The sequence below is a fragment of the Tetrao urogallus genome (genome assembly GCF_951394365.1).
Source record: "Tetrao urogallus genome assembly, chromosome: 9".
NCBI classification, from domain to species: Eukaryota; Metazoa; Chordata; class Aves; order Galliformes; family Phasianidae; genus Tetrao; species Tetrao urogallus.
In genome coordinates, this window is record NC_136822.1 from 23,175,885 (window position 1) to 23,202,197 (window position 26,313).

At 39.8% G+C, this 26,313-nt stretch overlaps 1 protein-coding gene across 1 annotated transcript; it reads right to left on the bottom strand.

The window, feature by feature from the left end:
* Nucleotides 1-1,982: 1,982 nt before the first annotated feature.
* RNF13 (ring finger protein 13) lies at nt 1,983-23,214 on the bottom strand (the record flags this gene model as incomplete). Its single annotated transcript, XM_079539905.1, has 9 exons — nt 1,983-2,347; nt 3,051-3,131; nt 8,917-9,010; nt 11,598-11,703; nt 11,852-11,942; nt 15,401-15,488; nt 18,169-18,294; nt 20,435-20,515; nt 23,101-23,214. The coding sequence occupies 9 exons, from the start codon at nt 23,212-23,214 to the stop codon at nt 1,983-1,985; spliced, it is 1,146 nt and encodes a 381-aa protein (XP_079396031.1).
* Nucleotides 23,215-26,313: the final 3,099 nt, after the last annotated feature.

Below are 26,313 nucleotides of genomic sequence, written 5' to 3' on the forward strand. Positions count from 1 at the left end.
CTGTATAGAAGGGAGAGCAGCAGGTAAAACTGATTCTTCTTTTACTTTCTGTCATCACAGCAAATACTGTAACCAGGGTTACCAGGTTACACCTGGTATAACCATTACCAGGGTAATGGTACACATTACCGAGTTTACTTGTGTTGAAGAGATGCAGAACTGTCAGGTTCTGAGTAAACACATGCAATCATTACATATCAACAGCAGAAACTTTAAGAGACATCTTTCAGCACAAAAAATTTTCAGAAGTCAGCTTTGATATTTGACCAGAGACACATGCAAGACAAAGCAGTATCTTACACTGCAACACAGTTTGTCTTTAACCCACGGATAAACTGCTAGTGGCAGTGGTCTGAAGAGCCACCTTTTTTCCATTATTATCCTTTTGCTGTGCATCATTCTGAAAAATAAATTTTCTCTGCTTTTTACCAGTCCTTGTGAATCAATTTCCATTGCTAGGCTTAAGGAAGGAAGGCACATAGCCAAGCTATTAGATCAGCAACAATAAAGGGAAGCATCTCACCCGTCATCTCCTCAGCCTAGGATTTGGTGCTTTCTGACCTCCAGAACACACTTTGGCTGTAAAGGTGTCAGCGTGACGGGCAGGAGAAAATATCAGCAGCATTCTGGTCTTCCTTCTCCCCCAGGTTGTGCATACAGACCTGGACTGACTCAAGCTTCTCTTCAAACTAAATGAGCAAACATTAAGGTTTTCACTGCAGCCTAGTCCCACTGCTGGTGTGTTATCAGCACACAGCTCTGTGCTGCGATACACGGTACAGTGCAGGTTAATGTTACTAAGGATGCTCACAAGTGCACGGTACAGATCTTTAAAAATACTTCAACTGTACACACCAGTAAGGACAGGCAAACACAGGATGAATTTAAGTAATGTGAGAGTTAAATAAATTCCTTTTGATACTTAAAGTGGAAAACATGTTTATTAACATTCTTTCAAGCTTTCCTTATTCAAGGCCATATAAAAAAAACTCTGCATTTGGATTATACATGTTTTGTTACTCTCTACATAGTTACAGAGGCATTATATATAATTTACTTTTCTCATGATACACTGGTAAGTACTGAGCTTTGTTAATCAGGTATTTGAAAGGAACAATTTGTTTATATACACAATTTATCAGACTAACGTAGCATAAAATGCTCTTCAGTAAGAGGTATATGAGTTGAAGATCAATAGAATACTTACCTAAAATTCTATGTGGAACAAAACCTCCTCTGTTTTAGTCACCCCCTTCCCCAGCTCCCGCATCATCACTGAACAGACAGACCATTCGTCGCAGTAGCAAACAAAGCTAAATTAACATGTTAACAACAGATCTTATTTTGTGAACTACTTGAAACTAAACATACATTCTAAGTTTCTTTATCCTAGGAACTGCTCAACAGGACAGCTTACACTCAGCTATTGTGGCAATCTTCAAAGAATTATTTGGAATCACTACTTTATGATGAGAGTGGAATCTCTTCTGCTTTCTTTTTGATAGACCAGCATACAGAACCTGTTCTATGCTTTGTTTTTCATAGTGGTGACAATTTTTGGAAAACTCTACACAAACATGCAAACAGACTTTTTTGTTGGGCTTAAGGGGTAACACCTACCATACACATAATAAACACTGCTATCAGTATGACCCAGCTGTAGCTACAGAATTATTTCCATCTAAATCCCATTTCAGCAGATACCAATGTTTAAAGTAGCCTGTGTGAGATTTTTATCGATAGATGCTATTAATGTTACTCATTAGCACTGTGGAGTCCAGTTAAACTGTCTTGAGAAGACAAAGCGTGACTGAATACCTGAATCAAAAATAAATCTACCTGTAATGATTAAACCATAGAACGACTACATGAACCGCTCCTACTGAAGAACCGGGTGGATTAAAATATATCACCTACAGAAGTGTTTGTGTCGTACAGCCTCAAGAACTCTCTTACTCATTCACTTTTCGTCATGAGTAGTCTCAAACAGTATTTGTCACTCTGTAATCCCTTTCATCATTGGGCTGGAGCTGAACTACTACGCTTTCTTCACTCGCTCCATTTTCTGCATCACTGCTATCAATGTTGTCATTGTCATCTTCCTCGTACTCGGAGGACTCGGTCATATTCTGATGGGAATGCGATTCTGACAGAGCCCCAAATGACTGAGTGCTAACTGAGGCTAACGGTCTAAGCAAGGGGGTATTTTCAGATACTTCGTTTTCTTCTTGACTGCTGTCTGTCTCAGAGTCAGAGTCCCCCTGAGAAGGGACCACTTTCTGCTTACAAACAGGGCACGTTTTTTTTGTTTTTGTCAGCCATGGGTCCACACACTTGCAGTGATATGCTGTTAGAAAACAAAACACGTGTAATTATTATCTAATTAAGAAGGACAATTTAACAGAAACACATCTCGCAGATTAAGTAAAACAGGAATATTATAGAATTTAACTCAAAATAGAATTTTACTTAGCAATTCTCTGGCAGTTGGACTGCCCATTCTTGTGTACAGGACACCTAACAGTTGAAGATCTAGGACCTAAGCAGTAAGGTAACAACTCATTTCCTCTACTGCATGGATCTGACAGCAGTCCTGCAATGGGCCACATTTGACAAAATCATCACCACTGAGTTCTGAGTGCAGCCAAGGCAGAGCCCTTATGTGGCTTCAGGACAGGTTACATCCCATCATTCAGGCTCTCTGTCACTACTCATGAAGTTACATCGTTTGATTGTCCTGGAGAAAGTGAAAGCCTACTTTCACATATGTAGATAGGAACTCCAGAATCTGCTTCCCTATTCAATACAGACATTTAGGGGACAGTGTCAAGCTCAACGTTTTTTTCTTATACACATCCAGAGAAAAATGCAGACTAGTAGTGTTAGCCCTTTTTCCTTTTAAAATCAACAAAAAAAAGTTTGCTCTTTTCCCAGTTTGCATATGTGCTCAGGTAAAATAAGTAAATAAAATTGTAAATCTAGATCTCCAGACATGGCATTTTAGATAGCTATTTTAATGCAAACACCAGACCTGAGGTGCAGCTGCTTACCATGAGAGCATGGAAGGATTCTGAGCTTGTCTCCATCCTCATATTCATCCAGACAAATGGCACACACATCATATTCATCTCCTACAGCACATGAGAATCTTTTAACTTCAGAAGATTTGCAGTAAGACTCCCAGCACGCGCATACAGGTTCTCTTTCTGTTTCATTAATCTTCCTGTCCTTGCAAGGGGCAAGTTCTTGGATGCTACATTGTTAATTTACTATCTGTATTCCCCGATTAGGGCTACAGCTCGTTGACTTTCCCACCATATAAATTGAAATAAGAAATGTTTTCAACTGGGAGAAGTGCTCTCTCTGCAACAGAGAATCATTCTTATTAAAAGAAAGATGAAATTATTTAAATTTAGGATTCATGTTACCACACAGGTACTAACTAATAACTTATTCAGAACATTTTTATGAAAAATAACAAAGAAAAAATAAAGCAAAATAAATAAAAGCAGTTTAGTTATATGAGAGAATTTACATCACTGTGCGACTAGATATGCTGTTGTCAGTACTGACATTATGTGGTGCTGTGGCATATGATATGACCAAACTGTAAACAACTTTTAGCATTTTTTCCCCCTTTAAAGGATTTTACAATATGGTCTTTCATCAGTCCAAATCCTTTCAATTTTCCTGGAAGATGCTGGCCCTCTGAAGTTTCCATTTACAGCAGCAGTTAATGCCTCTTTCACACATAAGTTTACAGCTTTGTTTGCAGTTAGATACCAAGTCTCAGCATCAACATTCTCTTCCAAACATGCGTGTCCTTGAATATTCAAATTCAGTATTTAGACATAATACTTGTCCAGAACTGGGCACCACTGAAAAGAGCTGTTTCTGTCTTTCTGCACCCTCCCTTCATGTATTCACACTGGAGATATTCTCGTGAGCTACTCTGCAGGCTGAGCAGTCCCAGTCTCAGCCTTTCTTACAGGAGAGATGCTCCAGTTCCTTCTTCACCTTCAAGGCCATTTGCTCAACACAGCCTTCCAGATGTAGACTCACCAGTGCTCATGTTAATATCACTCTCCTTAGCTTTGAAATGAAACCCCACAACTTCACTGTTACTTGGTGGAGGTACCGTGGTACAAGAGACACTTCAGCATAACTTATTCCACCTGTGTGTATGGATATGCTGTTACTACACCATAAGCACTTGAGACAGATGATTTCTAACACAGTCCAGAACTGCAGCAGTGTGCCAGGGCTGCACTCCCCTGACAATGGCCCACACGGAGACGCCCAAATCACAGGGTGCCAGAAAGAAGTTAGGTTGGCTCAGCTCATCGTCCTGTTGAGTCCTCCCTGTCACACAACCAGAAGCACGTGCCAACAAACAGAGCTGCAAGCTTTCTTATCACTTGACTAATACACCTTTGGTTGAGGGACAGGCTAGTTCCAGGATCAGGTGATCTAATGCATGTTTGCACATGCTGTCGTAAGTGCAGTCATCCGCTCCGCATGTGGTGCTGGCATGCCTGCATCCACGTTACCTGGTACACGCTTTGTAGCAAAGGGAAGCACCAATAATTTATGACCCGCTCTGCTGAAACGATGGACAGCCCAGATACTGCCCGAGATCCTGGGGCACGCCCCAGAGATTTGTTCACTGGGAAATGCAACCTGCTGCAGAGCACCTGCTTCAGCAGCAGGGTTGGACTCCATGATCCCAGAGGTCCCCTCCAGCCCCTACAGCTACTGTGCAACAACGCACGTTCAGAAAAAAGTGACCTTGGTGAAGCAACTGTTTTCTCAACAAGGCACACGCTCAAGTTCTCAAGCACAGAGGCCAGAAATGACAGCATTTTGGCTAACTGCAACAAAGACATTTCCCTTGCTCTCATCGAGGCCTTGTACCCAGCCAGGCCTATCTCATCCCACCTTCACAAGGCTTCTTCCACTGCACAGTAGGTTTGAACAGGCTCTGAGCCCAATGGCTTCACCTGCACCTGCCAAGCTCATCAGCTGAAGTCCATCTGCTGAATTTCTCTAGGTTATTAAAGAAATTAATTAGCACCATTACCTGATCCTGGCTTAGGGTAGGAAGGCAAAGCCTACGCAGCAGTGAGCTCCTCAGCACTCTGAGGCCTGTACGCTTTCTCTGTGTGCCTCCATCACTACTTTCCAAATTAACACCCAAGTTCCACCCCCATGACTACACTGACAGCAACAGCAGTCACCTCTGCTGCTGCAGACTTTCACAAGCAGGCATACAGGTTCTTGTTAATCACTGCTGAATTTGCACTGCCAATGGTGCTGACTATATTGACAAGTTGCATTTTGTAGCTGAGAATTTGCTCTATCAAAAAGCATTATTGTGTTCTTTGTGTCTGTTGCAGTTTCCATGGAAATAAATAGGAAGCATTACTTCTGGAGCGACCTAAGTATCATGCTTAAATAAACTGCAAATGAAACAAAAGTCTCTCTTACTTGATACATAAATACAGTGTTTTCAGAAGTACAGTTACCCATCACATACAGACCACAGCCGTGTGCTGATGAGCACCAGAACGCAATCTGCCAAGACTTCGGCAGTTTTCTTTATTAAGCCTACACTGTACTGTGCAATCAGGCAAATGGGTCAGTAATGAACAGTAATTAGACCAGTTATAATCCCATTTGCAGGAAAAAAATATCAGTTTAGGATACTACAGAACGGTAATTACTCTGGAACAGATTTTTAAAATCCATTCAGATACTACTATTGACATTATTTCCCCAATTTCTGCATGTATCAATCTACATACAAAGACACGTACGTGAAAGCTCAACAGCCATGATAGTCAAATATGTTTTTGCTTAAAAACATTTTTACAACCTATTACTTGTCACACAAAGGGCTATTTTCCCCCTCAATGCACACACAAGTCTGACTACCCAAAATTAAGCTCTTATTTCAGACTTAAAACACTTAGCAGCTTCACTGAGTCTTGTGGGTATAGCAATTCCAAAATCCCATACAAAGAGCTTTACAGAAACCACAGGGTATAACATCTATTAGCTTCCAATGAAAGTGCCTAGATTCTTCTGTGACGGCAGTATTGAGGATAAAACTCAACTGCATATGCAGTTCTTACTTCACTTGCCACAATAGTTTATAAAATCAGTATCATAAAGTCGGTTCAGTTCTGCGCTCATCTCAGTAGAGCCGATCAGTAGGAAGAGCAAATGTCTTTCTTTCTAAAGAGATGCAAACATTTTTTGATTCCGTGCAGTCCTTTTTCCTTTTTGGCAAATATCCGTTTCCTTCCAGCACACTGTCAAACTAAATATATTCTCACAAAGTATGGATGTTTAGGATATTTATCTGGTACCTAATGGGTGCCTACTGTACTCCACTGCCCACAGAATATACGAATTCGTCCATATGCCAAAGCATGTTTTTCCGAGTAAGATGTATCTGTGATCATGTTACATGGACTATAGGTAATTTAAGTATCACATGAAATTAACAACATGCACTGTAGTCAGGAGAGTTTTCATAAGCACCTGACTTCAGCTTAACTTGCAAGTGCTCATTAGTGTAATTGTGCTTTGGAGCCAATTGAGGAAATAGTCACTTAATGATTTTACGTGACGCTTTTTTAGCTTCTACTCTAGATAGAAGCAGTGAACCAGAAGTAACTTCTTTACTGTAACGGTGATTAAGGTTACCCAGAGAGGCTGTAGAGTCTCCTTCTATGGAGATACTTAAGACCCATCTGGACACCTACCTGTGCAACCTGTTGTAGGGTCCCTGCTTTAGCAGGGGGGTTGGGCTTGATGATCTCTTGAGGTCCCTTCTAACCCCTGCAATTCTGTGAACTTTCAAACACTAAATTATTTAACGCTAAATAATTTACAGTAGATGAATAATGATTGTTTGAGAGAATAACAGTGCTACCAATACTTTCTAAACACTTTTTTATGCTGATTTAGTACCCAACTTAACCATTTCCATCAATATTAACACACAATCACAGTACATCCTAAGCTGTAAGGGACCCTTGTGGACCACAGAGCCCAGCTCGACTCCACACAGCACCAAAATATCTACATCTGAGAATAGTGTGCAAACGCTCCTTGAGCTCCAGCAGCTCAGGGCTGTAACTGCTGCCGCGAGGAGCCCATCCACGCCCGCTGCCCCCAGCTGAGGAACAGGAGGGAGCTGCAGGCCACCATGAAGCCACCAGTGTCATCCTCGCTGGGCTGAACAAACTCAAGGGCCAGTCCAGTCCTCATACGCCTTGCTCTTCAGACCCTTCCCACTTTTGCAGCCCTCCCTTGGACTCTACTAGTTTTGTGTCCTCCCGATATCATGGTGCATGAAACTGCCCACAGTATTACGCAAACTGTGCTGACACCACTCTGTGCAAAACTGCTCATACTATCATAGGCCAGGTGCAGAAACTCTTGAATTAAGTCTAAAAGCTTTCTGTTCTGTGTAAATCACTGAAAGCAATCATTACCTGGATAAGCCAGGTTTGCTTTACAACCAACTGAGCTCTGAACAATTTATACTGTGAAAGATTCAGCAAAAAGAAAGAGGAAGAATAAGGAAAATGCCAAGTAAGTTATTTTCATGCACTTGCTACTTAGTCGTATAATCCTGAGATAGTTATTACACTGCACACATGCACATACTAAATGACAAACACATTAAATGACTTTCTTGAAGCCACATGCTGATGGATTTCTTGCTCTTGTTTTTTTCTTTTCTACAGGTTTTTTTTTTTTTTGTATTTTTGTTACAATTAATCTTCAGAGGAAATCACTAAAAGGAAGCAAAATTAATATTCACTGGCTTGTGGTAATCTTTTCCAGAATTAATTTTAAATCCATAGCAACAGATCATTATAGCATTATCACTTTCTTTTTTTTTAAGGGTTTTTTGGGATTTGGTTGGTATTTGCTTTTTTTCCTCCCCTCAAACGAGGCTGACTCACATTGTACAGAAACCTGTATCCACTCAAACTGAACACCTGCTTCGCACAAACTGAAAGCAGCATTATTAATAATGCAGGGTGGCTTTATCAAGGGCAAAGAATAGTAAGCAGTTCTACCCTTGAATCCAAGCATATCCTCTAATGTGGTATTGATGCGTGGGCAAATCCCTGTTGACATGTGTTACATAGAAATCAATTAAGTACTCTTTCCAGCTTTTCTTCTCATAGGTTGCAATAGATCGTTCATGAAAGCAACTGGATGGTAAGATTTAAAAACAATATAATTTTTTTCTACTTTTAAAAGCCAACAGACTGCTACAGAGAATGACTCAGGACATTTTTGAAATTTAATTAATAAAATAAACTTGCTACAGATTTATTTCTTATCTCATTGTTCTATCTTGAATACAAATGATTTTTAAAAAGAATCACAATAACAAACACTTTGGCACTCAGTTTGAACACTCTTGCCCTCGCAGAGGTACTGCAAGTGAATGAAAGGAACGCTCCTTTGGAAAAGCAGTTAATTTAAACCCACGAGGCAGCTTTGCTTTTACAGTGTCTGTAGCATCAGGCATCTTACATACCATTAGTTTTTATCCAATTCCAGATAGATTACAGGTGCGATCTACCACAGTGACTGACTGCTGTTGTCACTGTTAATGAGAGCAGCAAGGAAGATTTGAGGAATTTCTGCACAGACTTTGTGAAATATTTTCACCCACAGCACACACGTGGTGTCCACTCTGCTTCTGCTGAGGAAATGTTAGAACTCTGTTCCAGTGAGAGCAAGGTCAAGATGCCTTTTCGTGTGTGCTTTCACCCAAACTCCATTACCATTTCTCACATACTCAAAATTATCAAAATCCCCCAATTAGGGATATTTTGTATTAAAACAGTACGTTCTAATTAGACAAAAAAACAATCCACTTGCCTTTCTTAAATTTGTGTATGGGAAGTTTCTTCAGCTGATCCTTCCTCAACCGATTCCTTCTTGCCCTGTGTCTGTCTTGCACAAATTTTGTGATCTGGAAACATGAGACACAAGGAAGACAGTGTGAATGGTAAGTTAGAACAAAAGAACAGTAAAGGTTTTGACTTGAGAGCCTTTGTCAAAAAAGGAACTGACACTCAAGCTGAGTCACCTTTTCTCTCATCTCAAGGATGAAGACAAACAAAGCCTAAAGGACATCTTTGATTACCACAGCACTCGAAAGGGAATATACAGAAGTTTCTTTGGAAGAGAAGAAATAAGAATAATATTCTCTCCATAAAATAGTGGCTATTACTGCAACCTCCTACTGAGGTATAGTGGCATAGAGGCACAATTCAGGGCTAAATAAAATTTATTAAGCTTGACTAGTTTTGCTAACAGCAGTTTTAAATTATGATGAGTTCCTTAGAGGATTATTCCCTCGTTCATCAGTCCTGGTTTTACACTGTAGCCTGGGGAACAGGATAGAGATTTACTTCAAGCCATAGACTCTCTCTGTCTTCAGCCATACTGAAGATTGTTTCCATTTTCTTAGTAGTCCTTAATATCATTTCCATTCAGTTTCTAATCCTGACAAGTTACATGACTTCGTTTTTCAAATATGACCAAAAAAAAAGTGTCCTTAACCAAGGCAAACACACTGACAAGTGGCTAAACCATGGCTGACAGCAGCACAGCGTGAACATTAATATTACGGAAATGTAATTGTTTTCATTTAGAGAAAGAAAAAAAGAAGTCCAGCTCTTAAGTTCTTAAAAGCTAAATTTAAGAGAATCTGTATCTATGGCTTCTGCTCAAAGAAATTATTTATGCCCTGAATGCAAACACTTTAGAAATTTATCTCATCCACGTCACATGTTTAATATTGCATCTTGTTACAGTCAGAAAGATCAACACAACGGAACAGTAATGTATGAGATGTTCTGACAAAGGGACTAATGCAACAGAAAGGTGCTAGAAGGAGAAAAGGACTGCTTACCCACCTCCAAAGATCTAGGCTCACAGTGTAAAACTCCACAAAGGAGGGATCTCCAGAGAGAGCTCCTTCCCCAGTGGCAGTCAGCCCTTAAATGGGGTCTAAGAGCCGTGCAGCCAGGCTGCAGCCCTTCCACTCACACCACTGAACTGCCTTCACCTGAGCTCCCAGGGCTCACCAAGTCCTTTCCCCAGGTGCTCCATCAGTGGTTCAGGTGGGGACTCAGCAGTTACCATACACATCTGCTGTGGCAAACTGCTATTTTTGTGGTGAGTGGAGCACCTGCAGTTCTAAAGATCAATCTTTTTGGGATAATGAGGAATGGTTGAGGTCAGAAGGGCAGTGAAAACACTGGTGGATTTTATATTTTCTCTAATTGATCACTTCTCCATGGTTTTTTGAGAGCTGCCACGATTTTAACTCCAAATGTGCTCATGAATTTCAACTAAATACACAACTGATAGCATAAACAACACTAACACAGAAAGACATTTCAAGAAAATTTCACGGAGCAATTGATGCATTATTTTTTATCAAAAGAAAAAAAATCTCGCAATTTGGTCAGAGATTATAGAACCACAGAATCACAAAGGTTGGAAAGGACCTCCAAGGTCACTCAGTCCAACCATCCACCGATCACCAATATTTCCCCACTAAACTGTGTCCCTCAGTACCACACCTAAATGTTTATTGAACACTTCCAGGGACGGTGACTCCACCACCTCCTGTGCAGCCCGATCCAGCACTTGACCACTCCTTCAGAGAAGAAATTTTTTTCCTAATACCTAACCTGAACCTCCTAGGCACAACTTGAAGCCATTCGCTCTCATCCTACTGCCTGTTACGTGGGAGATGAGGCCAACCCCCACAATACCACAACCTCCTTTCAGGGAGCAGCAGAGAGCTGTAAGGTCTCCCTTGAGCTTCCTCTTCTCCAGACGAAACAATCCCAGTTCCCTCAGCTGCTCCTCTCAAGACTCGTGCTCCAGACCCCTCACAGCTTCACTGCTCTTCTCTGGACACACTGAAGGCCTCAGTGTCTTTCTTATAGCGAGGGACTTAATGCTGAACATGGTACTCAAGGTACTCCACTGTCAAGTACAGGGGGATGATCACCTCCCTGCTCCTGCTGGCAGCATGCCCAATTGAGAACCTCTGTAGGTAGCATATATATTGTAAGATATATACTATATACTGTAATAGGCTCTGAGCTTGCTGGCTATTACTGTACCTGTGTGAAAAACCAGTGCGAGACCTGTGTTGTGGATCAGTGAGACTAATATTAATTAAGCAACACCAGGCTGGTGAAGTGGGACATGTTCTCAGTGTATGAGAATGCACACTGTTCTTTGTGGAGTGAAAAGGGAAAAGCTTATGCAGTGATAAGAGTATCAGTGAGGACAGTTCTTTGTAAGCTGTTGCACAGTAGGTAGAACCTCCTGATGTCTCCTGACTTTCCTTTCCCAAAAGTCTCTGTTTATCATACTAACAATAATAAAGAATTATAGGTAACAGCAGTACAGTTATATACAGCACACACAGCTTTCACTGTTCCTTTACTGTGTCACTTAATTTAACTTCAATAAGTGACAATTCTGTGACAATCTGTTTGTAAGAAAGGATGTTACTAAATAGAGCAACTTACCATAAATATGACAATGAGAATAAGGCAGATCCCTACTATTATTAGAAAAGGGATTAAGTAGTACTCCAAAGGAAGACTGAACTCTGGGATCAACACAACGTGGCCACTGTAGAGAGAAAGATAACAGTTTCTAGAAATGTTAGAAAATAATAAACTGTGAATTAAAGAATAAATACAATGAAAAAACAACAACCACCAGGATTAGCACATGATTCAGTGCAATCAATAGCAAATCGAGCCACGGGATAACTTACCCCTTTTCATACGTAAATTCTTCTTTAAGAGAATTGGCTGATGCTTCCCCAATGAAGACAGAAGGAATGTCTATCTTCTTTAAAATTTCAACTGTATAAAAAGGAGAATAATAAAACCACTATTGTAGACACTGTGGGCACTCTTAAGATGTTAAGACTCAAACACTATGACATTCTCACAACATGAGGATACATTTTAACGTAATAACACAGACTGATGCACATGTATGCTAAATTTTTATGTCATATAAGCATATTTTTCCTACTGAATAATTTACAGGCATTACTGCAGGTATATAAATCAAGATTATTAATTGCATTTAAAGGGAGCATAAAAAAAGTATTCCGACAAGAACAGGCATCGGAGTATGTTTAACTAGAGCATTAGTGCTTACTGAGTCATGTTACATATCATCCAAAATTTCAGGCAACTTATACTTTACGATCTGGTATGTACATTTTAGTCACTTTCTTTCATTCTTTTCACCCTAACCATTAACACACACATTGGAAAGGTCAAAAAGCAGAACAAATTTCACATCTTTACTTCAGCTTCAAGAAACCAAATGGAAGCGTCTTTTCCTTTTCCAGTTACTAATGAAGATTAATAGTAAACTTAGAGGATGAAACTCAAATGAAAAATTATCAAAAGGTCAAGTCCCTATTCTAGAAAATTTATTTCCTTGGCTTCAATTTATGCTTATCTGCACCTCTAAGTCAACATCAAAGTATTCAGGTTCCACAAGCAAAAGCACACATCGCTCTATGTCTCTCCACACTGCTCAAGTGCCTATTTGGTGTATCTTGTTCTACAGTTGACTTCAGAGTGAGACCCGAAAATAAGTTTCACATGGGTTGAGAACTCATTAAAACCACATTCACATAGCTTTCTGGACTACTCTGGACTACTTCCACTTAGTTTGCTGACTGCTAATTTCCTAGTTTGCCCAGTGGTGTTTCTACTTTGAAAGAGTTTTGATTCTTCCCATTTACATTCTTGCTACACATTTGATAGCCTTCAAAAATCGGACAAAATAAACTCCTTAGAGAAAATCAGAACAGTGGGTCAGACAAAAAACACATACCATAAAACCAAAACATCATTTTGACTACAGAGTACAACAATGTTCTGAGGAGAACCACTCCAAGAAAGGTTAAGTCAGAACAGCTAGTAACAGCACAAGCTTTCCAATTTAATCAGGAGGGCTTTAAACTACAATTGTCAGGGCAGGGCTCCTCAAATCATCCCACGTTGAGGCTGATGACAGCGATGGATGCCCTGGGCCTGGAGTTGGATCACAGGCCAGTAAGACAGCACCAAAGATGCAGGATAAGGGAACTCCAATTGGTAAATCAGCCTCAATGGGAAACCATCTCAAATGTCTGTACATCAACGCATGGAGGATGGGAAACAAGCAAGAAGAGTCGCAGGCGTGCATGTGCTTACAAGGCTTTGATGTCATTGGCATCATTGATGTGTGGGGGGATGGCTCTCATGACTGGAACGTAGGAATGGACAGGTATGAACTGCTTAGGAAAAACAGGCAGGGGAAAAAGGGGAGGAGGTGTTGCCCACTACATCAATCAGCTGGAGTCCATGGAGTTCCACCTAGGGATAGATGAGGAGCTTATGGCTTAGGGCTAAAGGGAAAGCAGAGGAAGGAAATGTTGTGGTGGGAGTCTGTTACAGGCCACCCGACCAGGAAGACCGAGTGGATGAGGCCCTCTGTAGACGGATAGGAGCAGCTTCATGTTCACAAAACAGTCTTCCTTGGGGATTTCAGTCACCCCAGTATCTGTTGAAGGGACAACACAGCAGGGCACCAGAAATTTTAGGGGTTCCTGGAACACGTTGATAATTTCCTCTTCCAAGTGGTACAGAAACCTATATGAAAAGTTGCTATGCTGAACTCTGTCTTCACAATGAGGAGGGGATGTTGAGTAACGTGAAGCTAAAGGGCAGCCTTGGTTGCAAAATGGGGAAGATCAAGATCCTTTGGGCATCAAAGAAGCACGGCAAGCTTGTTATTCTGGACTTCATGAGAGCGGACTTTGAACTCTTCAGGGAACAGCTTGGCAGGGTGACACATAACAAAGCCCTGGAGGGAAGAGGGGCCCAAGAAAGTTGGTCAGTATTTAAGGACAATCTCCTCCATGTCCAGAATCAGTGCATCCTGAGAAAAAGAAAGGCAGGCAAGAATGTCAAGAGGCCTCCATAGATCAACAAAGAGCTCTTGGACTTACTGACACACAAAAAGAAAGTCTATAGGGAATAGGTTATCTGGGAGGATTACAAAGAAGCTGTCTGCAGGCAGGGATCAGGTTTGGAAAGCTAAAACACACATAGAATTAAATCTAGCCAGGCGCATAAAGGGGAACAAGAAGAAATTCTGCAGGTGCATCAGTGATAAATGGAAGGCTAGGGAAGACGTGGGCCCTCTCTGGAAGGAAACCGGAAACCTGGTCGCAAGGGATGCAGAGAAAGCTGAGGCGTTCTATGACTTCTTTGCTTCAGTCTTCACCAGCAAGGGCTCTTGCCACACCACCCAAGCTGCAGAAAGCAAAGGTAAGAACTTAGAGAAGGAAGATCTGCCAGCTTTAAGCGAAGATCAGGTTTGAGATCATTTACATAACCTGAAGGTGCACAAGTCCATGAGACCCAATGAAATCCATCCATAGGTTCTGAGGGACCTGGCAGACGCAGCTGCCAAGCTACTACCAATTATATTTGAAAGATCATGGTAGTCTGGTGAGGTTCTTAATGATTAGAAAAGGAGAAACATAACGCCCATTTTCAAGAAGAAAAAAAAAAAAAAGATCCACGGAACTACAGGCCAGTCAGTCTCACCTCTGTGCCTGGAAAGATCACGGAGAGGATCCTCCTGAAGGCCCTGCTAGTGGGATGTGTCCCTGCCTATAGTGAAGGGCTGGAACTAATGATCTTGAAACATCCCTTCCAACCAATTCTATGATTGTATGATAAAACCGAAAAATTGAAAAATACATACGTGCAATATGTATTTCATATAAAATAAGAATCCATTTGCTCAAGGAATAGAAAAATACATGCAGTGGTACAAGAGCAAAATGAAACAAGTAAATAGTCATATTTTGAAATAGGAGTTCTTTCCAGGAGTACAGGGCTTTTTTTGGGTTTGCTGCTTTTGCTATTATCCACATCAATCACATAAACCTATCTCATAAATCAAACCATTTAACTCAGAACAGTTGAACTATAAATTAAAGGAAAACAAAAGACACAGTCAAGAGAACATACAAACTTAACATCACAAATAACACATAAGAACACGTATGTTCTTACCCGGACAGTTCTTATTTTAAAGCATTCAATGCAGGAACATTTTTTGTTTTGGTGGTTGTTACTTTTAATGTATGTTTTTGACTATTTGTTGGGGCTCATTTGTTGTTATTGCTTTTTAAGTCACAGTTCATCGTAATACTTTGAACAGTAAAACTCATGTAATACTGTACACTCTGGTAGGTGAAATGATTTTCAAACAGGAGAGAAGAAGTGATACCTGTACTTACTGTCGTTGGATCCCATGCTTATGAGGTCATCAGAATCAACATTGTGAACTATAGCTGCCTTGTATCCAGCTCTCTGCGCGTTTAAAACCTGTAGGCCATACAACGTATTTGTTAGTAAGAACTGTACTTCAGAATACACCAGGTATATTTGCAGGAAGCTATAAACGTTAACAGAATTTTGTTTTCCCTTATAAAACAAGTATCACCTTGAAAATAAAATCATCCTCGTTACACAGAGCCCCAAAGAAACAAACACTAATTGTGCACTAGAACTCAAGAATTAACTCATTTTTAGAATACATATTAATATGATGATACAGATTCAGGAAATGGTTTTTTATTGCATGGTAACTTTCCACTACAAGAAAACAGCAATCAACTCTACCCAACAATTACATTCTTCAGAGTGCCATCTGCATAGTAATATTACCAGCAAATGCAGACACCTTGAGGAATTACACTATTTTTATACATATAAATACATACTTATATAAACTGATATATATGTATCAGCTTTAGGTGTAAACATAAACAGTGGTTGGATTTTGCCCAGTACTATGATGCAACGTTTCACAATGTATTTGCTGGCCTTTGTGCCTAAAGAGGAATAGTTTTAATATACTGAGATATCATTTACTTAAATGACATAAAAACCAAGACCACTCTAAGAAAGTATGCAGCACAACTTCCAGCTTACACTGCTAAATCTTTTCTACATATGTAGAAAACATGCAGTGATCCCTATAAGAAGTCAACAGCACATTTCAAGATCCTCAGTCCAGACAGTAAGCGCAGGCTTGGGAAAATTTTTAGAGAAAATAACTGCTGGAGTTCAAAGCTCAGTACAACCCTACCAACGAGCTCATTCCAGTTCCGATCCCCAACACAAACAGCCATAAATATCAGGTATTCAGCTGAGGAGACAAACTCCCAAAGGCTTTAAATTGCTTCCACTTGCTTCCAGACTACTGCTATCCTACTGACACATGACTTCTCCTGTAAGAAATCACTAGATGTGAAGAGAGGATTGGGAGATCGTTTTCGACCCAGTAAAAATTCATACACAACAAAAACCAAAGGAACAGTTATGCCTCTTTATTTGTAGCTTTAAATAAATAAAGAGTAATGGAGCTTGAAAATAAACTCACGTTTTTATTAAAATCCACATCATGCCAATCTAAGAGCTGGCATGTGATGTAGCTCACATCTCAGCACGTGCACTACTTCCTGCCACAAATATCAGAGCTAAATGCTGTAATACGTTTGAAATTATATAATGCAATACTGCAACGACATCAACAACAGAATCTCTCAAAATTCTGCGCAATAAGATGTGATTCTCCTTTGTTTAACATCAGAGAGAAAAAGCTGAGGGTAGAGTCAAAATGCTGTCTTGAAATCAATTAAGGAAGTTGTTTCTAACTAACAAGCACTTGCTTTTCTGATTAAAAGTGTACTTCGCTACAAAGTTTCTGACCTGTTCCATTAACACCTTCAGCATTAATATCGTCTCATCAATTTAGGGGCACGGCAAAGACAACGTGTAAAAGGCACATAATCATTAGCACTACCTTTTGCCAGTAAGCCATGCAGATGTACTGTGACAAGATTAGAAGTATAGAATACACGCTATTCCAGAGCTTGATGTAAGCTAGATAACATGAGCACTGAAACTGTACCTACTGTGGAACCTACCATCTGGGGAGAACTTTAAACACAGTTGTCACATAACTAAATATATTACATAGCAGTGAGTATGTTTGGATCTCCTTTTCATTCATGAAAGTCAAAACCAAACTGAACCATCCTGCCTTTCTTAATGCATAGTTTTTTGCCCCATACATATTAGATTAATTTTCAAGAAAACGTTATACTCTAGCCAAACACAAATCATTCTAATTTTGTATCTTTAAAATAACATACAGAATACTCCCCTTCTTAATATTATAAATATTTTACAATATCAAGCTGTTCTACCTACTAAAATAATTCCCATCCTACCACTCATGAACAAGTGCCTGTTTTTGCCTGGCACTGTTTCCTACTCCCATCAACTGTGACCCTATCATTGTTCACTGAGAGCTGCAAGAAGGTCCAGCTATAAAAACAAGAACAAAACATTAAAACTGCTTACAGATTTTAGGTCACATCAGTTTTCTAACCTCCCCTGTGACCCCTGGCTACTGGCACAAGAAAAGGCAGCAAAGAAGGAAAACCACCTTTTTACACTGACCGATAGAACGAGGTAGAACGGTTTTAAATTAAGAGACAAGATTCAGGTCAGATGTCAGGAGGAAATTTTTCATTGAGAGGGCAGTGAGACCCTGGCACTGCAGCCCAGGGACGCTGTGAGTGCCTCATCCCTGGAGGTGCTCAGGCTGGATGGGGCACTGGGCAGCCGAAGCTGGTGGGGGGCTGCCAGGCCATGGAAGAGGTGGGGCCAGGACAGACTGTCAGGTCCCTTCCAACCCAACCACTCTGTGATTCTATGATTTCCCTTCAAGAAAAGTAAATACTGCTAATGGATGCTTTATATGACAAAACTGCAGCACCAGTCACCTTTATTTGCCACACATGCTGGCTCATAAACAAGTAATCTTAAGCTAAATCATAACATAAGGCTTTATTTGCCTTAGATCTTTTGTTTGCACAAGAATAAAATTCTCCCTCCCTTTCACACCAGTATCGACCCTATTAACTATACTTATTTTTCTAAGCAACACCAAATTCTTAGAAAAATAAATACAAAACATACATATGTATATTACCTTGATATCGAAGTTGCACTCAAGCCTTCGAATTAACACAATAAAAGCAGTGGACGAGTTGTCCCTCAGTGGAGGGGGGGCTATAGGCTCACATGCATTCTCTGGTTTTGAATTTATTAGGAATCCCTGAAAAACAGTAATGGAATAATGTCAGCTTTGTGTCTCTTTAGCTGAACTAAACAGTTCTCAGACAAATATAAGGAAAGAAAACAGTATTTTCAAATAATAGCCAAGCAAATTCTTACTATCAGCTTAGTTCTACCACTGTGAAATTTCTGCTACATCTCTATTAATTTTTATTTATCAGAATCTTTCTACCTATAATAAAAAATATTGAAATCTGGAAAATCTGAAAGTTAAGAAAAGTTTTTCCACTTATTTCAGCTGAAGTTCATAACTTGGAGTTTGCAGTACAACCCTGTACAAAAAGGACCGTATGCACTACATCAACATTGTGGAACTACTGTCCTAAGACATACTCTGAATTATAAAACTGAAATGTAGAAGAATTAACACTGGTTGTGTATAGAGAGAAAAATCCATGATAACAAAATGAGCACTGCATGAAAATGTTAATGTTACCTGTACACAGAAAGTCTGATCAAATCTGGTCATGCAAACCATTACTCCCCATATCAATTACACTTTAAGTGCCACATGTGTGGAACTCCCCTTTGAATAAAGCTCACTCATCACCTTCTATTTGAGAGGAAAAAAAAGGGCAGTCCAGTCTCAAGCACAGTTATATCTCAGATATGCATCTGTAGAAAGCTGTGGACCAAACTTCCAAAAAAAAAATCTGAGGATGCAGACACAAACTCAAACTGTCACAGGTCAATTCTGCAAGGGAATTATCCATGGGTGTCATCACAGCCCAAGGCCCATGCAAGATAGTTTAATTTAGTCTGCAATGATAGTCAAAATGCATAGGAATGTGTTGCACTTGAACTCATTTTTACTTCTACACAGGTGACCACGTCTGTCTTAGTTAAGGTCTAATAGTTAAAAAGGTTAGAGCCCAAGCTCCTTACAGCTATTTCTGATGTATTACATTGGTTCACTCCTAGGGCAATCACTTAATCGCTGTGCTTCTCAGTTCAGTCAGTAAACAATACCAGCTTTACCTACGTTTCTCCCCATAACAAATCTTGCTAGACATGAAAAGAAAGTCTTGCTGAAGCTTCATTTGCAAACAAATTCCTACTGTTAGACAAATTCTTACATTAGTTTATTCTTCACTGTGATAGGACACCATGCAGTCAAAAAGGAGTCCAGGCTTGTATGACCACATCAGCTTCATCCTTGTCTATTTTTTAACTCACAAGCATCGCAACACCAACGATGTCTCACAGCCAAATTTTAAGGCCTTCCATGTCACAGACAGAAGGAAACGGAAAGCAGTTCTCTGCCCTCATCTGCTATTCACCATCTCCACAAGCACACAAATTATAGCAATTCCCCTTCACTGGAACTGGGAAGATTGCGTGCGCAAATGTTTATGGCTTAGAACTCCCACACAAAATAAATGCAAATACATCTCAATCAGAAATATTTACTCATACACTGTTAAAAGCAACAGCCAAACAAGGTCCTGCATTGAGCCTGACCCTCTGCAGCCACTTCTGTAATAATTAATCAAAATAATGAAGGGTAAACTTTGTGTAAGAATTAAACTGTTTGGATGGCTATGCTAAACTGCCTTTCAAGATGATAACTGCAAGTACAGAACAACCAAAAGGAAAGTTTATCTGAAATGAACAGCCTTACCAATGCTGACTGTCAGAATGTGATCCTACAGAAGGTAAATGGTTCACATCACTGCAAAGATACTTTTATCAGGCAAGCAGAAAACATGCAGCATAAGCATTTTCCTGGAATTGAAAAAGCTTCAGCTACAAAATCTCAACCATAAACTTCCTCAATAATCCTCAGAGGATAACTTACTTACTACCTCCTCTATTTTATTTTATTCAGATAAAAGTGAGGGGTTTTTTTTCCCACATCAGTTACTTACTCCTGCCATTAGAATGGATGGATGTCTACTACCACAGCCATCCAGAAAAAGCAGAACTTGTAGCTTTCATAGGCAGTGATGAAAAGACATTCGTTCTCCCTCCCTCATAAACAGTCCCCTTCCACTTCATCTTCAGCAAGATCTACTTACTGTGAATTTCATTCATCTACACACCTTACATTTGAAATGTGTCAACTACAGTAGACATGCAGAACAGGACATGATTTGTGGTTTTATTTGTTTATAGAATACCTTCAGGCCTTCTGCTGGCAGTCTGTAGCCAAATCTGGCAGGCAGATCATCAAAGGTCTGGGTTCCATTTTCGAAGTTATACTACAAGAAATAAATTTTAAAGAAAATTCAGGTTTGCAACAGGATGGAGCCCTGGGCAGCCTGGTCTAGCATTAGGTCTAGAGGATGGTGGCCCTGCCTGTGACAGAGGGGTCGGAACTTGATCCTTGGGGTCCCTTCCAACCCAAGCCGTTCCATGATTCTATTTGTACTTACTCTTGTTCATAAACAAATTTTTTTTTTTTAAAGATGAAAATATTTATCAGAGATAGGACCTTCTGAAAGCACATCAATGAAGCCATAAAGTTACTTTTCCACTGGACTTTCACTCACACAGCAACTTCATTCTTTTCTCATCCAGTTGTCAAAACAAGGAATTATTTAGTAAGTAATAAACCTGGGCATTAAATCTCCGTCTACAACTCAAATATCACCATGTTTGCAAAACAGAAATCTCAACAGCTCTACAGTTTTCTTCTACGCAAACAATGAGCTTTCAACTTCCAAACAGAGGAATACTGTAAAGACCTTCAGTCAGTGGAAGCTTTGTTTCCTCCTTCCTCGTGACATCCTTCATAGCTGTATGAGTTGGTTAGCAATGGAGAATCCAGACAATAAAAAGTAAAGAACATACATAAGCTGAAATCTCTTCTCAATATAAGCAAAATAAATAAATGAACAAAATTAGTTTCCTGGAAAAGCTGTGAATTCTACAGTAACTGCTTATTATATCATAAAACTGTTACACATGATAGTCAAGAAAGAATCACGATTACCTCGGGAGAAGGTATTTCACTAAGATTTAGACATGGGAACTCTAATTAAAATTAAAAAAAAAAAAAACCACTATCATGATCTACCTTAATTCTTTCAAAAGGAAAAGATTTCAAAGAAGCTCCCTTTCCACAGACTTTACTAAAGTGGAAGGGGAAAAGGTAGCAATGGAGCTTAGCTCAAAGGACAGGCACTTGTTTTGTGTAATCAATCCACTTCTACAACCTCTCCCCCTGATCTTCCATCCTGAAATTAGGCAGCACAGCTCTGTGCCAGTGAGCTGTCCTCACCATTCACTCACTACCTCCAAAGTGCTCTTCCTGAGCTCACGTCATGCATGCTATCCCCTGAATTAATCACAAGTTTCAATTTAAGCTAAGAGGCAGATAAAAACATACTTATTTTTATCCCCCGTGAGAACAAAGCAGCATAAACACAAACCTAAACCAGTAAAGAAAGAATTTCTTTGCTAGGCAGACCAAAAGATTTGCCTGGAACTTTACCCTTCAGACAATCATTAACCCAAGAAGTCTTTCAGAATCATAACTTATCTGTATGCCTTCAATTCTCCTGAGCATTTTACCGTCTCCTTTTCGAACAGCACAGTTTTAACAGGTATCTGCTTCATCCCCTCAAATCCTGTTTAACAGACATTCTCAAAATAGATCAGTCATTACCCAAATATCCCAGAATAAACCCATTTCTTTTTTTGATTGAATTATTTTAGAATAGTGCATGCTGAAGCTTAAACAGAGAAATTAAAGTAAGCTTCAAAATATTTTTTCTAAGATAGGAAGTAGCAAGCACAAAAATAAATTTTATTATGAACAGAGGAAATGTGTGTAAATTAGAAAGAAAGGGGGAAAGAAAGATCAAGTCTGCGGTAGAAATCAAGTTTAACATTTCACTGCAGAATGTCAGTGTCACAACAGCAGTTATCTGCACTGATGCTTAGATTCTTTCACCTACAAAACATAACAGAGCAGTAGCAATTTCAAGACCCAAATTACACAACTGAGCATTCATGAACCCCACATTACCATGATCTCATGTACTTTTATTTGAACACTTGCTTCAAGGATTTTCACTCCATTCTCCTAAATTAACTGACATGACACTAACACATACTTTGGATGTCACTGTGTCTGGCAGAGAATACAGATATTACAGCACATAGACAGAATTATTTCAGTGGAATAGACTGAATTATTTCTATCCTACGAATGCATGGCTTCCTCCATAAAAGTACAAAACACATGACATTGGTCACTGCCAAGGAGTGCCCACCGTAGCACAAAGCATCCTTAGCCTTAACACTGAGAGTTAAGTTCATTAATCAGTCTTACATCACAAACAACACAAAGACTATTTAAAACCCGAAAAATATTATTCTCATTATTTAAAATACGTACATATGTAGGCGCACCACAAAAGCTTCACTGACAAAGCTCCAGCACAGACATAAATAATACTAGCCATGGGCAGAATATTTTATTTACTTTATTTGGATAGAGTTACCTACAAAATGGCATCCACCGTCAAAACAAATTGCTACCTAAACCAAATAACCTAAAGCAAAGAGATTTATAACATGCCAGAGTACATGTTCAGATTGGAAGTTCTTACACAACTTTAAAGGAATGCAGTGTTTTCACTGTGGGGTATCTGAGCACACACCTGACAGATCATTTGAAAATGGAAGGTTTATTTTGGTATTGAACTGAAGCCTTAAGGCAACCCTCTTCCAAATGACCCATTACAAAATTTACTGCACTTACTCATTAGCAGATTAATTTAGAACAAGATTCAATTCTACAGATTTCACCTGTGGAAAAAAATACTCTCACACTTACCGCTAAAATATCTGCCTCCACTGGTAAGAGATTCAGGAAAGCAAATAGCTGGACAGTCACAATAGTGTATATCTGTGTGGCAGACAACATCAGCATTCCTATTGACAACAGCATATTTCAATATCTGTAAAATAGTGGGGGGAGGGGGAAAAAAAAAAAAATCAAGCCTTGTAGCAATACTTTCCTCTGCCATTTTACTGAGTTCTATCTGTCAGCTAAAATCTACCCTCTAAAGGAGCAAGAAGATATTCTGTCTTCACTTTTGAGAGATAATTTTTAATTTATATTACTTTAGAGAGAGAAAAGAATCCCATTTACCAAGAGCACCTCGACAGGACTGCCTGTGCAAATCAAAAGTTACAATAATAGCACTTCAAAAAGCTTCAGGGAACAAGTGGCAACGTAAGTGGTACAAAGAAACGAACACTCACGTGTTGCTAATTACCCTTAGACATGCTTAATTCTAATATTCAATTCTTCTAACACAAACATAAGCCATCAAAATTTCTTAAGTGCCTGAAGTAATTCTACTAAAAACCATTTACTCTGCAAAGCTAATTTCAGTAGGCATCAACCAACAGCAAATTGTATTAATTCCAGGGAAACACACGAGTGGGTGACGCACTGCGTGAGCAGGATGGTAACCCAGAATTCAGGTGGTTCAGTGTCCTCTGAAGCATGAGCATTTTTGAGACCTTTAAAAAACAAATACTCTTTAAAGTATTCTCATATGCTTATCAGCAACTCATAGCATTAAAAAGAAGTTAATTCTGCTTTGTTAATAAATTTTCAGCAAAACTGGCAGCGAAAGGAACAACTTATCTCTCTGAAAGCAGGAGCGAGTTTGCAAACAGAAACAGTTCTTTTAAAGTGCTGATTATCATTAGTCAAAGAGGAAAAGAAAAAAAAAAAGCAAGAAGCAGCAGTAAGAGGAAATAAAGCCATCATTTTGGTATTATGCCTTGCCATACAAATATGGCTTACCCACAAAAATATTAAAAATGCAAAACAAGGGCCTGTAAGCCTTTCCTGCACCAGCAATGATACTTGCTTCCCTGCTGAAGTCACCGACTTCATCCTATTAGCCCCACAAAAACACAAACGTGTAACGTGGACCAAAGCTGCGGTATTTGATAAATCCCTTCACACACAGTGAGAAACAGTGCCTCTGGAAAGCTTTCATCCAAAGTGCTCAATGCTGTGGGCCAGTAACCCACTGCCACTTTTTTGGTCTGTAATATCATCTAGAGGCAACTGTATGAGATTCATTCACAGTAAGCTGAAAATTTTGCTATCTACATTGGAAAATCAAGCACCCAAAAACTTGGCAGGAGGGCAAGAGGGAGAAGGAGGTTTCAGTCCTCCATAACTGACTTCAGCACTTCAGAGCACACTGCCCTGCACTGAACAAAACAGGGTTACGTGGGGAAAAAAAAAAAAAAAGACTGCGATCAAACAATCCAGTTATTGACATACAAAGGGCACATGGGCACACGGAAGGCGCACCACTGGCCACAAATGCAGTACCTCCTCACGTCTCAGTCCTCGACTTTACACGAGATGCACCTTTTAATACTTTTTACTTCAAAGATTCCTACTGTTTTATGTTTTTCCCACTGCATGCAGTTATGTGTGGCTTGACACAGCTTTGATGCATGCTGTTGAGCAAGCTGAACTTCAGGATCGGCCGCTGAGAGGAGAGCTGACATTTCCAGGGAGCAGAAAGCAGAGCCTGCACGAGGGACTGCCAGCTGCCCCAGCTCCTTCCCCATCCCTATAAATTGCATGTGAGAGGCTTCCTTCCTGTGCAGTGCTCCCAAAACAAAGGCTGGCTTACTGCCATGCCAGTGTACAAAAATTATACATATATATATAATTAAATCAGTGTTTGGTTTCTCTGCCTCCTCACTTATTTTATGACTTTGCTAAACATTGTACTTTCTCAACTTTCATTTGGCAAAATAGAACTCATCATCAGTGGACAATTTCACTGAAGTGCTGGTGATACACGATCTACTTCAAAGAAAGCTGATCTATACAAGCATTTTACAATGCTTTAGGAGTATTTTGACTTGATGGATGTTTTCTAGATTTGGATTATAAAATAACTTATTATAGCTGTATTATAACAACACTGCTGTCTGCAGAACGTCTCAGAGACCACAACTGCTTTCATTCCTGCACCTCACCCTCTTACAACCCAACCAGGTGCAGCAGAACCACCGATTCCACACTGCAATCCAACCGGACCACTGACATCATCTGCTGGATACAAACTTCAAAAGGAATGACAGAACTCCATCATGAAGTTCATTCCAAACAACGCTACTAGAAGAAGGGGACAACATATTTTTAGCTTAATTTTTTTCCCATTTTTCTTCAAAGACGACCATCCTGAAACAAACCTCTTTAGCATAAGGAAGAGCAATGGGGAATGACCCCCACTCAGCCTCCCCCATCACCCTGTACTACAATCAGCCAGGAGGGCACCGCCTGATCATCACTGCCTCCCAGAAAATGTGTCCTCAGTCACAGCCCCACGACTACATGCACAGCCAATGGTGGTTAGAAGCAGGAGGGAAGAACCAGCCTCTCTTCTAGATGCCCTTCCCTGCAAAAGCAGAACTTGACACCAAAGATCACAACCTCTGCTCCCCCCAAACAAGTTTCAGCTGACAGTTTCTTCTAGTAATATTGCTATGGCCACAATCCAATCTTTAAACAGACAATGACTAGCTGCCATTCAGACACATGATGCATTGTGAAACTTCTAACTGGTTAGAAGAACAGAAGTTACAATCAAAGGAACTTGTAATGAATTACGAAATATGTGACTTTTTATTTCTAAATTACAATTTCCTGGCTTCCCAAATCTGTCAGCCCCAGCAACAGGAACATCTGTGAAACTGGAAGAGTAAAAGGGTAACCATTCAAAAAAATGGTAACTGTCTTAATGACAGAAGTAACCAGACACTTGAAACTATCACAGTATCATACATACAGAAAGCACTAAAACAGCATTAAGTATCATTACAAAATAACAGAAATAAAGTTGCTCATGCTAACAAAAAACACATATAGCCCTCTTCATCAACCAGTTACACACAAACTCTTCTGAGCCCAAGAATTACCGCCTCAAACACATCTCAAAAAGCCCTATGCTTCAGGAAACTTCACAGCTTATTTGTAGACCACAGTCTTTATTTAAGTAAA